General features: G+C 42.9%; 1 protein-coding gene across 1 annotated transcript in view; it reads right to left on the bottom strand.

The window, feature by feature from the left end:
- The window catches only part of LOC308287542 (guanine nucleotide-binding protein G(i) subunit alpha-2), a 157,520-nt gene extending 149,345 nt beyond the window's left edge, over positions 1-8,175 (bottom strand). Inside the window, exon 1 of the mRNA XM_080728757.1 lies at positions 7,360-8,175. Coding sequence (XP_080584883.1) covers positions 7,360-7,477 — 118 coding nt within the window. The 5' untranslated portion in view covers positions 7,478-8,175. The remainder of the gene's footprint in view (positions 1-7,359) is intronic.
- Positions 8,176-14,245: the final 6,070 nt, after the last annotated feature.

Below are 14,245 nucleotides of genomic sequence, written 5' to 3'. Positions count from 1 at the left end.
AAATAGCAGATCTACAAGCTCACAACGCCTCGCATCGCGACGCGTTGTGAGCTTGTAGATCGGCTATTTCCACTATCAATGTTCTTTTTTAAGTATAATGTTGTCAAATATGTCAGGAATGTCTTTGTATATTTAGGTTACCGGTATGTGTCATATCTACCATGTAAAAAAGCCAAACAGAAATGTAATTGTCAACGACAAAAACACAATTAAATCGTTAATCGCAATTATTTGAGTGACAAATAATCCCAGACCTGCCAACCCTGGCAAATTTTTGAGCGGTGGTCACAACGCTCCTATACGTGGCCGTGTGTGTCTGTCTGTCTGTCTGTTTGTCTGTCTGTATGTCTCCGTGTCCGTAGCCTGGCCCTGCAGTAACCTTTTCTGACCACACATGTTAAGGGAGGGGCGCTGTTGCACACACACACACACGTGCGCCCGCAGCGCCCGCGCAGCGCCCGCGGTGCAAATTTTGTGGTTTTCCCGCACAAAACAGTGTATATTTTGGGGGGTTCCACGCGCCTTTTTGGGTGGGACCTTTACAGTTATGTTAACAAAATTTCACACCAGAAATGTAGCACATTGCATGTCTTGACTTACACTAATAGGAGGAGGCAAGATCAACCTTTTAAATAAAAATGCCATTTGGTCTGGAGAAAAAGTAGGCTAGTATTACCAGGCAATAAAGTAATGTTGCTTTGGCAATATTGTTGACAAATCCTTAATAAAATATATTAACTGCACTTGCTCAGAGTTAGTTAACAATAGACTAGCAAAACAGTCTCACCAGTGACTTAATTAATGAAAATACATCAACATAATCATGTTATTCAAATAGCAAAATAGCTTTACATTGCCAGGTAGGCTATTTACCTTTAAATATTTACCTGTGTCTTTGTTAAACATTGTTAATTGAGCAGCCTAAATAAAACACCTTTCTGTGCATGATTTGCATGAAGTTGAAAGTATTCAACTCATGTAGGTTTCTATTGCATTCATTAAAATAGGCCTACATTGTGTATAGATCAAATACCGTCTAGTCTGTATATTCATTCATAGAGGATACAGGCTACTCATTGTTAACAAACCATTAATGTCTTCATATATTCACAGGTGTTAAATAACTTGTTCACCTTTAATGTTTTTGACAATACACATAGTCCCCCTAATTCCTTCATTCATACTCATTTAGAGATAGTGGAACAGGGAGCCCAGTATATTATTTTCATTCTTTTGGATCTTTACTCTAAAGCCTAATCATGGTCAATGTATGCTACAGTTCATTGTACCTGGTCACAAGTTTTGACATTTCCCGACTTCGCTCACGTGCAACACCGTCGTATGACGAAGTATAACACAGGCTTCATACACAACAAGCTGTCGCGGGGGCGACCGCAGTTTAATAGTATAATATTATTGATTCACTTGATTAAAACCCTAACCGTGTTGCGGAGAGGAGCGACAACAACATAACAACCATTTCATTCTCACCATCGTGGCTGCTGACATGTGAATTCACCTTAGCTGAGTGTGATCTTAATATATTACCTGTTAGTCAGACTACTACTCGTTGCACGGCAGCATTGTAGGGGCGACACCGACGACTCGCACAACACGGCCATTCTCCGTTTATCTTCTTTATAAATTAATCGTATTAATATCGCCGTTGTACAAACCGGGCGGCGATAGCTATGAGATGAGTAGCTTCTTATTATAACTCTATGATGAGTAGCGTAAGTGTACATGCTGCACCGCGCTGAAAACCAAAACAAACTCATGGCATCCGGTTCAATTCTTCTTCTGCCGAAAAAAACAAGCATATCTTCTGTTCTAGTGCTCCCCAGCGCCATGCGCCCCATTCACACACCATTCAAGTGGTGCCTGGGAGGAACTACACGGCAGGTTGCAAAAATCTTCGCCTCGTTTGCTGCTGCAGAATGTGTTGTTATACCACGCCGCGCCCATCCCCCGAAGTTGCGTAGCAATGAGGGGAAATATCGTACCTGCGTACAGAGCCTTAAAATGCGTGCTTACTACGCAAAATGCGTATGGGTTGGCAGGTCTCGGCATGTAAAATGTCATAATCGTGACAGCCCTAGGTAGAATGTGTCATGTTTAGTTGGGATAAGGCGGCAATGAAATAACAATCAAAGGTCTAGAATCTGAAGCCACTGAACAAGGGCCTCTCCTGTTAATGAATGCGTTTATAAGCCTGCGAGTCAGATACAGTAGGAGCTCCTCTGTGCTGCATTAACTAATGGCTTCCTCTGGGGACGAGCCACAACGCAAAACAATCAAACAACAGACATCTTTTCGTTTTTTCTTACATGCAGTGTAATTGGATGAAAGCGGTAACCATGGAAATATCCAATCCCATCTACTTGTTTACACCAGGTAAAGTATGGATGGACGGAGCACCCGTGTTGCCCCAAATTGCTAGCGGTTTTTAGACTCCCTCGACTTTTACTGAAGGAAGGGCCTGATTCAGAGATCCATCACGTCCTTATTTCTGTCAAAGGTCTATACATAGCAGCTCTGCCTCAATGTTGCTTCATCTGAAGCCCACAGCTCTTCTCTCAGATTCTTTAGGCCTAGAATTATTGAATGCTTTAACCAGTGAAAAACAGCAGATATACAAGCTCACAGCGCGGCACCGAGTGCCGCGCTGCAAGCTTGTAGATCTGCTATTTTTGAAAAAGTCGTGAAAATCTGTGGAAAATCTTTGAATATATGTATTTTCAAAAGCGAACGTTTGTACAGTAACTCAAGTTTTGCTTCTGGGTGGTCCCTGGAACTAAATATGTTGAATGGGGGTCCGTGGCCAAATACATATCAGTTTGGGGGTCCTACACATGAAAATGTTTGAAAGCCACTGACATAGTAGTCTCTAAAGAACAGACCAACTGAGCTCCAGTTAAGTGAAAAGGACCTTTTCTTTGACGATGGCTGGCCACATTGCTGACATAGAAACATTAGGTTTTTTCAAAAAATCTTAGAAGGATTCAAAAGACACTCGGTGCCGAGCTGTGAGCTTGTATATCTGCTATTTTTCAATAGTTAAAGCATAAAATAATAATACACTATAATGTGTACCCGTTCTAAATTGGTTAAGTTTGCTTGAGTCGAGAGGGAGGGAGGCAGGGCAGGGCAGGGCAGGGGGCGTACCATTCTAAAGACATGCTCTATTCCAGGGGCCTTCAACAGGGGGTCCGGGACCCCTAGGTGGTCCAAATAGGTTGGTGTGGATGTAAAAAAAGAGCAGACCAAGTACATTGAGAAAGGTGAAAGGTCAGGTTTACAAAATATCAACGATTTAAGTGGTTAAATGTCTGAAACTACACCTTAACATGAATCCAACAAAGATTGATGGCAGTGCTGTCAAACAAGTCTATGAATCTATCTATGAAATCGATGAAAATCTGCGTCACACATTTATACAATATGTAGAAGGGGTCCCTGCTTCATCTCGCTCTCAGCTCAAGGGGTCCTTGGCCTAAAAACGTTAAAGACCCCTGCTCTATTCCTCATGCAGGATGGATATCTCCTGTGCCTTTCCAAGGCCATGGGGATGGAGAGGCAAGGTTTTATTCTCAGCTGTGCTGAGAAGAAGCCGCGGATAACAATTCCTGGAAAAACATCAAAACAAATGTCCAACCCAACACATTCTTTTCTCTCAAGACTGTATGAAACAAACAGGCCTTAATTTGGATGCATTACTCATACTCAAGACAGGAAGCACTACTCCTGTACCATGACTGTAGAAACAAAGAACCTTAACCCATTTAGGCCTAGAATTATTGAATGCTTTAATCAGTGAAAAATAGCAGATATACAAGCTCGCAGCGCGGCACCGAGTGCCGCGCTGCGAGCTTGTAGATCTGCTATTTTTGAAAAAGTCGTGAAAATGTGTGCAAATCTTTGAATGTATGTATTTTCAAAGCGAACGTTTGTATCTCAAATTTTGTTTCTGGGTGGTCCCTGGAACTAGATATTTTGAGATGGGGGTCCGTGGCCAAATACATATCATTTTGGGGGTCCTTCGCTGTGAGCTTGTATATCTGCTATTTTTCAATAGTTAAAGCATTCAATAATTTTAGGCCTAAAATAGTAAAAGACAAAACGAGTGGGGTCTCTTCTTGAAGCCATTGGTTTTGGTGTGTGTGTGTGTGTGTGTGTGTGTGTGTGTGTGTGTGTGTGTGTGTGTGTGTGTGTGTGTGTGTGTGTGTGTGTGTGTGTGTGTGTGACCACAACTGCCACAGAAGAGGTGTCTGCCTTTCACCTGACAGCAACCCCCTAGTAGTTTCTCCACAAGATGCTACAAGGGATTTTTTATAATCAGACCGCTGCTGTCACGCGCACTGACATGTTTCCGCATTGTGCCAGGAAGGGAGAGGAGGACGTCTTCTTTTGCATGACAAGTCATCTTGCACGAATCTGGTGAAGTTTCATTTTGGATTTTCGACGCGTCCTATAATTCATCTCAATCCCTGCACACTGCACAGTATCACTAATTACTGATATGGACTCTACGAGTCTACGGGGGAGTGCAGACTGTGTAATTACACTTCAAACCAGGGCCAATACTTTGAAACCAGCCATTTCACCCAGTACATTGTCACCAGAGACAATAACACAGCCGATTACAGTCTGAGTGCTTTGAACTCTCAAGACAGAAATTGATTCATCAATTTTAGACTTTCTTTGACACTTATACAAGAAAAGGAACCGCATCTATGTACTTATTTATTATCAAATAAACACTTCAAGTGGGGCAACCGCTGGCCTAGCGGTCCAGGCGCACACCACATAGGCTCTGATGCCTCACAGCGTGTCGCGGGTTAGAGTCCCGATTGCGACGACCTTTGCTGCACGTCATTCCCCATCTCCCCCCCCCTTTTCCATGTCTACTGTCCTATCAATAAAGGCATAAAAGCCCCTAAACAAACCTTAAAAAAAAAGTTTCATCAAGCCATAACAGTCATATAGTTAGTCTGTGGCAGAGAAAGGACAATCAATACACAGTAACACTGAACCTTTATTTCTCAGAATGCTGGTGGCCAGTATTGATGTTGCGTTTACTTCTCAAGGGTACGAAATGAAAAACTACACACTACAGACACCTGAGTGTCTACTATTTGAAACATCACCAATTTCAAGACAAAGAATATAAGCAGTATTTGTGTGTGTGTGTGTGTGTGTGTGTGTGTGTGTGTGTGTGTGTGTGTGTGTGTGTGTGTGTGTGTGTGTGTGTGTGTGTGTGCACGCGTGTGTGTGCGTGCGTGTGTGCATGTATTATGAAACCAGTTACAGTCATAGTTTGAACTGCTCACATCTGACAGACCTGGTGATAGTAAGCCACTGCAAATCACTGACTGGCAGTTTCATTTTAAAGTAGCTCCATATACAGAATCATAAAAACAATGCAATGAACAACTGGGTGACAATGTACAGTACGGGTAGGTGATGGGAATTCACCGGAACCAATCACATCACACACAAGGTTGAACTTTATTGTAGCATTGTAACTAGAACCACCTGACCAAAAACAGAAATGTCAAGCTCTTTCAAAGGTCAAATCTAGGCCAGGCCAAATTAATACTGCAAGATTCAATCCAGGGTTCACACATCTGCCAAAACTACGCAGAGAACGTCCTATTGGATGAAACGTGTGATCCGTCAGCTATTCTGTCTCCTGACAGAAGCTCTCTAAAACATTCTCAACAGAGGCTAGTGTGTTTCAGTCCACACCAAAGACTCGCAGAGACACACAAAGGCAGAATGTGTAGCCTAACATAACTGCCTGGTGGTAGGCACTAGGCAGGTGCAGGTGCCGTGAGACAGCATCACCACCACGACTGTTGCTACACATCATTATTTCTGACACCCCAACTTTTGGATGTATGAAATGGGGCAATGTGTGCGAGGTCACATTCATCTAACAACTGTTGCACTCACACTTAAAGGAGTAGTTCACCCCCAAAATGACTTTTTTTCTATTGATTACTCAGAATGATATTTTTTTTGTTTTTTGACGCATTCTCAAGACAAAAAAATATATTTTAATAAATTTACCCCCATGATTCCGGATGGGGACCTGAATTGATTTGGGTCCCCATCCGGAATCAATGGGGGTTCCGTGGGGGTTCCATTATTTTTTTCACATTTTTGTCTTAGGAATGCGACAAAAAACTACATCATTGAACTCGAGTCTCCATGGCATGAGTAATCAATAGAAAAAAGTCATTTTGGGGGTGAACTACTCGGAACTCCTTTAACACACTTATTTTTTCCCCTCCTACAATGTGTTCATGTCATTCCCAAATCCCAATCTCTCCAGGAGGAGACATGTCAGGGACTCGGGGATAAAGTAACCACAAACATGTGATGTCAGCGAGTGGTAGGTAAAACATGTCAAGGGCATGCCAGTGCCACCATGAGATAATTAACTCTGTAGTAGTGCTGAGGCTGCGGAAATGCTCTTTGCATTTAGGGTTTAATATTGGACATAGTATACGTCTAATTGTAGCTCTATCTGCTCAATAAGATGACAACCACTTAACCCACAATCAATCATTAATGCCATTTGCTGTGCCCAGTTCCCACTGTCTATGTTTAACTTCACTCACTGTGTACAGTGTGTAGGCTACATTGTTGTCAATGAACGTGGCATATCTATTGTGCCAGGTTGCATACACTCTTCTTGGATTGCACAGTGTGTGGTTACTGTGGCAAAGCCGTATCCTGCCACTCTTACCTGTGCAGGTCTTTCTTTGCACCGAGTCTACTTACTGACAGACAATATCCGATCAACAATGTAACTTACACAATTGGTTCTCAAAGTAGGGTCCGGGGACCCCTGGGGTCCTTGAGGGAGTTCCAGAGGGTCCCCAGCTAAATGATACAGTTAGGAACCAAATGGACCCTAATGGGTACGTAACTCAGATAGTGTACAAATGGAACCAAATGGAACTAAAGAAGGGTCCATTTGGTAAGGGTCCATTTGGTACCATTTGTACACTCTCAGAGTTAAATGAACATTGATTTTACAATAACAACTGGGGTCTCAGAGATAGAATATGGCCATAAAATGTGGGGTCCGCAGCCTATAATGCATGTCAAACTGGGGGGTCCTTGAAATTAAAATGGTTGGGAATCACTGCTTGACTAGAGCCGTAAAAAATATTCTCTTATGGGGGGTCCCTGGCATTGTCTTTTCAAATGGGGGGTCCGCGGGTTGATAAGTGTCAATTTGGGGGTCCTTGACATGGGAAAAAGTTGGAGAACCACGGACTCCCACAAGTGTGAATGAGCAGGGTGGTGGACTGTGGTGGTTGTGTGAAAGCTGAAAGGGTGACTTACCCAACAGAAGCAGCTTCACCTCCCTGGATGCCTTCTCTCCATCCTCTCGGAGGTTTTTGTCGATCATTTTGGACCTCTCGGCCGCCGCTTTGTCTTCCTGACTCACTGTACACCCCATGGTTCCTAGTGCGCGCTTCAGGACTGCTGCTGGTGGTCCAAATATCACCCGAGAAAATGTGTTAGTCGCCGCCGCGCCTGAAAGCTTTTTATCCGAAAATAAAAAGCTTCCCTCAGCCTTGACACTTTGACTCAAGTTGAGCGATTCAACTTCCCCTTTTCTTCTGAAGAGCGATGGGTGTATAGCGAGTTCACCCACGCGATCAAAAGGAGAAGAAAAAAAATGATCACAAAACGAATTCAATCGTTAATCCAATGTGGACTTGGCAGTGACTGCTAAAAGGTTTTCCCCGAAAGTCAGTCAGACAGTCAATAAGCCAACATCACAATGACCTACCCCGCACCAGCAGTTGTCATGCGGATCAAGAACTTTGAAGGACTTTAGGGTGATTTTTAACGTTGCTCACAAATAGTAGGTCCTGTTATAATAACCTCTGACAGGTTAAATACGCACGAAAACGAGCCACGAAGTTCAGCAAAAAAAAAGTATTCCAGCTGTTGAGATGATTGCCTTGATGGATTCCGATGCCAGTGGGCTATTGTTGTTGAACCTAAATTAAAATATACCACTCCACATATTAAGCTGTTCGCTTCTTTCTTTTTTTGCCCACTTCCCTTCTTTTCTAAATGCCGTTATGCATTCTTTCGTCTCGCTCAGATTGATCACGTTTCAAGCCACACCCGTAGCCGCTGTGAAGTTCCCCAACCAACGCCGACAACACGGACACACAGCGCTGTCACCTCCCAGCTCAAAACGCCCACTCCAGTGGCATCATGGGAAGTGTAGGCTGGCTGATGAAACGCGGTACAGAGTGACTACTAGAGCAGAGAGCGATGCATGCATCAGTGGGTAAGACTTTATTTAGGTTCCATAGGAAAAGGTACTCCCCTTGGCTTAACGTTGACAGTAGGTATGGAATCAAACGGTCCATTTGTAGGTCAAAGTAAAGTTACAGACTTGTAAGGGTCAATTTAGACCCTCATAAAGGAACCAAGAGAGTCCCTGAAATCCACTTGAGAATCACTGGAATACATCATAGTAAACATTATGATTTCATGAACATACATGGAACGTGGAAAAAGTACTCAAATGTTTTACTTGAGTAAAAGTAGCAATACCACAATATAAAAATACTCTGTATGTAAAAGGTCTGTGTTCAAAATGTTACTTGAGTAAAAGTACCAAAGTATTGGCATCAAAATATACTTACCAGACCAAAAGTAAAAGTACTAAAATGTTTGAAAATAATGTGTGTTTTATAGGCCTAATAAAATCATTTTTATCTGCAAAGTAAAATAAATTAGTGGAGTAAAAGTAGGCTACAATATTTTCCTTAAATATGTGGAGTAGAAGTAAAAGTATTTAAAATTGGAAATACTCCAGTAAAGTAAAAGTACCACAAAATTGTACTCAAGTAAATATACTTAGTTACTTTACACCACTGGCAAAGAGCAATTATGTAAAAAACATTTCATGAACTTAAAATAATAATGATAATAATATTATAAATGAACTTTCAGTATTCATAGATTTGTTATAGAGCAAGATTAGATACATTTGGAGAGGTGACTGTACATCTCCAAGTTATCTGAGTGCAGACAGACCTGACTCACAGCTGCAAACATTAAAGGACATTAAAGGAATTTTTGGAACCAGCCGTGTCCACAGAACTTTGTTTGGATATCATGTCTGACCATAGCGCTCTGACACCACCTAGTGGACGAATATCTAAGCTGTTAAAATCTGTTTTGAAATGGACACTATTGCTTTCTAGCATGATATAGGAACCTAAAGATGAACACAATGACTATCGACTGTTCAATACTTTTTGAGCGATGTATAGTCGCTCCAATAAGTGGCTTTTTGTGAATTTACCTGGCGTGAACATTTTGGCTGGTCTTGAGCATGCTGGGGGGAAGGCTGGAGTTATAGTGAAGTTTTGAGATGACTGAGGCCTGGATATAGCAGCTCTGGCTCTGTGCTGGAGTTAGTGGGGTTCCGTCTACATGTAATTTTAGGTTAACATTTTAAATTTGTGTGAAAGTTTATTTTTCACTTCCAATTTGTAGATTATGGTCTATAGAACAATTTTGGTTCGAGTGTCAAGACAGTAGATTGAAGAAAAATATATTTTTTGCCCTATTTCCAAAATGACCAAAATCGGAATTGTGTTTTTTGAACAATGTCTTCGTTTTCCCACAATTGCTGTGTAATATATATATTTTATTGCTATATCAAGTCAATACTGTGTGAGGAATCAATTGGAGTCAAATGTTTGTTTTGAATATTATGGTATTATATGATATTTCACACAATGAGACAATAACATGGTTATTACACTCATACAAAACAATACCGTTACATCTTTTTCCTGTACCACAATATAGTGCCATTGGCTTTAACAACAACTAGAACAATATTTTAACAAAGACAAAAAAAATATCTAACACCTACATACAGTCTGCTCTGGTTTAGCTAGTTCTCAGAAGTAGGCCTACATTTGCACAGATGTGTGCATTTCAACTTTTCTTTCATGTAACTGCAACGAGTGCAGGTTGGCATACAAGCACTTTTACAAGTGCACTTCACACTTTAATATATCCTTGGCAAGGGGCAGAGTGGTCCAAATGGGACCACTAATCCCATAATCAGTGGGACTGTGGACAGGCATCATGGACCTGAATGAACCAGTAAGACTCCCTAATCGGGAGATAAGCGACCATCATGTCGCATACACAAACTTTAGAAGGCAAAGGTAGCCAATCAGGAGGGAATATGGGAAATGGGACTGATCTATGTTGATGACATGACTATAGAGATACTGCAGAGTTCGAGTTACGTGGGTGCCAGTGGGGTCTTAGCTCCCATAGTTAAAGTCTGGGACCCCATAGTCAACAACCCCCTTTGGGGTCTCTTTTTTTCTAAGTGTGTTTTTTTTTTTTTTTTTTTCGTTTTTTTTTATTTTTTATGTTCCATTGGAAGAATTTATATTATTTATGTTAACTAGATATACTAAATAAACATGTTAGACAGTAAGACTGAACAATGACATCACACCGTTTAATCCTACTATTCATTTTATTATTATAAATCAGGCGCATTTAATGTGGGGTGTGAGTCTTCCTTTACCGTCCGGGTTATAACACACTCGCTGCAATGGTTCCTACCTTTCCCCCAGGGCCGAGGAGGCCCTGGATGCAGACCTACCCAGCTGCGTGGTCTCGCCATGGCCTGGGCATAGGCTAAGCTAGGAACCACAGCATCGAGTCTTTGCACTTCTAGCCACGGCCCGGACGGCAAAGGAAGGCGGACACGCCGGACAGCAACAAAAGACAAAACAACCAAACAAAACAACGCTGTCTTAGCAAGACTGTAGCCTTAGTGTGCCTGTGCCCGTGACAATGTTTTTTTTAGTAAATAAATATGAACCCGACCCGCCTTGTTTTGAGAAAGAAAAATACCCATTTTAGCCGACTTTATGCTACCAGAACGGGAACTTTTGGCTGGATGGCTCAGAGCTCAGATCATCAGATGGAGGAATTGGGAACTGGAGGCTGAGCAATAATGGTGAGTTAATATGAACAGAAAAGACTGCCTGGAGTTGTCAACATAGCCAATGTGAAGCCCGAATTAATATTGTGAAAGGAAAAATATGATTTAATATAGGAAATACCCGTTTTAGCCGACTTTATATCCGCGAAATACCCGATTTAATATGATTTAATATAGGAAAGTACCCGTTTTAGGCGACTTTATATCCGCAGCGGCGCCGAAGGCGCCGCCAGAATAGGGCTCCCATAGCTCTGTGGGAATAACTCGATCACTGGAGATACTGTGTAGTGCTTTGTGTGATTTTAGCATCAGTTGGGGGTGGAATTATTTCCACATTCCTAGTTTTCTGTGAGAAACATCATTGCCCTCATTTGAGTCATCAGGGTACAGCCTACAGACAAAGTTTGTCGCCAGTTTTTTCAGCCTTGGAGATGCTTATGTTGGAGTGTCGGCGAGGGTTACAGATTCCTCCATGAGGGATGGCACTTTGCGCATCACCTTGCAGCAGGATCGCTTACCCTTGAATTTGAATGACGATGTGCTGTCTGAGCCAGTGAATGCATGGAAGAGAGCCATGCCATTGCATGTTGTCATGCCCAGGTTTGTGGCGATGGTATACAAGGAGATCATTCTAGTAGTCTTTACAGCTTTGAAGGAGATCCAGATTTCCACAGCTGATACTAAACCGGATTCGGCATGACATCGACCCTCACCTGAGGGAAAACCAAAACGGCTTTCGAGAGGAGAGAACCACAGTAGCCCAGATCTTGGCCTTGGGGAGACTAATCGAGGAGGTGAAGAAGAACAACCTGACGGCTGTATTGTGCTTTATTGGCTTCAAAAAGGCTTTTGACTCAATACACAGAGGCACCATGGTGAAGATCCTGAAGGCCTACGGTGTCCCTCCCAACCTACTCCGGGCAATAGAGACCATGTATGCAGGAACACAGGCCAAGGTGGTGACCCCAGATGGCAACACTGAGGAGTTTGACATCCTGGCTGGGGTACTGCAAGGAGACACCCTAGTCCTGGATTATGCGCTCAGGAAGGCCATCAGTGGACAAGAGCAGGATCTTGGCCTCAAGACAGCACCCTGCAGTAGTCTTGACAGAACTAGACTATGCGGATGACACCAGCCTACTCTCCAACCATGTAGAGCAAGCAAAGGAGCTCTTGAGCAGAGTGGAGTCAGAGTGTGCCAAGGTTGGCCTTCAGCTGAATGCCAAGAAAACTGAGGCGATCACCAATAACATCCAAACAGAACATCCACCTCTCACAACAACAGGAGGCACTGCTCTGAAGGAGGACAAGGACTTCAAGTACCTGGGCTCATAGGTCGACTCAACAGAGCAAGATCTTTAAGTGAGGAAGGCACTTGCATGAAGGGCCCTTAATGGCATGGCTAGTGTATGGAACTCCAACCTCCCTCGACAAACCAAACTCAGCTTCTTCTATGTGACGGTAGAGTCTGTTCTCCTATATGGCAGTGAATGCTGGACCTTGCTCTGCAGAAGTCTCTAGACGGGTGCTACACCAGAATGCTACGTGTAGTGCTCAACATCAGCAAGAGTTCACATGTCAGCACAGAGAGACGGCCGCATTCAGAGCCTGGATGTGATGAAAATTACACAGAAGCACTACAACAACATCTGTGTCTCCAGTATGCACCATCCCAAGTGATGATGTTTGGAGTGCATAGAGAAGATGTAGGCCTACTAGGACATGAGTGTCAGCTTCCTCATGGTTGCATTGATCCATTGGTGGACTGTTTCCAACGTGGTGGACATAAACAATTGGCACAACTAACTCCTCCTGAACAGAAACCTCCTCAAAAGAAATCACATCCAGGCTCTGAATGCGGCCGCGGAAATCTGGATCTCCTTCAAAGCTGGAAAGATTACTAGAATGATCTCCTTGAATACCATCGCCACAAACCTGGCATGACAACATGCAAGGCCATGGCTCTATCCATGCATTCACTGGCTCAGACAGCACATCGTCATTCAAATCCATGGCAGGGTAAGCGATCCTGCAACAAGGTGATGCGCAAAGTGCCATCCCTCATGGAAGAATTTGTAACCCTCGCTGACACTCCCAACACAAGCATCTCCAAGGCTGAAAAAAGTGGGCAATGATGTTGATCATGTTCGAATGACACAATTCTCACATAAAACTACGGACGTGGAAAGGATCCCCCCCAACTGATGCTTTGGAACAACATCTGAACTGAACAGAAGTGTCTTCCAAGCAAGCACCTGAGCGACAGCACAAAACTATGTATCTGCATGAATATGTATTGTAGCAATATGTCATTCATTCATTCAGGTCCATGATTCCCGTCCACAGTCCCACTGATTATGGGATTAGTGGCCCCATTTGGACCACTCTGCCCCTTGCCAAGGATATATTAAAGTGTGAAGTGCATTGTAAACGTGCTTGTATGCCAACCTGCACTCTGTGCAGTTGCGTGAAATAAAAGTTGAAATGCACACGTCTGTGCAAATGTACTTGTGAGAACTAGCTAGACCAGAGCAGACTGTATATGTGTGTTAGATTTATTTTTTCTTTGTTAAAATATTGTTCTAGTAGTTGTTAAATCCAATGGCACTATATTGTGGTACAGGGGGAAAAAGAGTGTAACTGTATTGTTGTGTATGAGTGTAATAACCATGTTATTGTCTCATTTGTGTGAAATATCATACAATACCAGAATATTCAAAACAAACATTTGACTCCAATTGATTCCTCACACAGTATTGACTTGATATAGCAATAAACTAGACCAGGTCACCTGGTTCTGCCAGACCCGCAATGAAAACTTGTAGATCGGCTGTTTTGACTAGTATGGCACTGAACTAACACATGAACACACAGGATTGTATAGGCTGAGCAGCTGGAAATGTTTGTGAGCTTGTAGATGGGCTGAGGAATTTATAGTGTCAGCACCTCGTCAGCCAACTAAACTCAGCTGGTCCTGTACAGGTGACGGCACTCAAGGCAATCAGCCGAGCAAGGGAAGGGAGGGGCAGATGAGCAGTCAGAGGCAAACACAGGCACACTGAGGAAAAGAGGGACCGACCGACAGACAGACCGACAGACCGACAAAGCCTTTTGTAGGCCGACCCCCTGGGTCTGGCAAACATATATATTACACAGCAATTGTGGGAAAACTAAGACATTGTTCAAAAAACACAATTCCGATTTTGGTCATTTTGG

This window comes from Nannobrachium achirus (assembly GCF_963921795.1).
Source record: "Nannobrachium achirus genome assembly, chromosome: 6".
Lineage (NCBI taxonomy): Eukaryota > Metazoa > Chordata > Actinopteri > Myctophiformes > Myctophidae > Nannobrachium > Nannobrachium achirus.
Note: the sequence above shows the minus strand (reverse complement) of the source record. Positions and strands in the feature narration are given on the sequence as shown.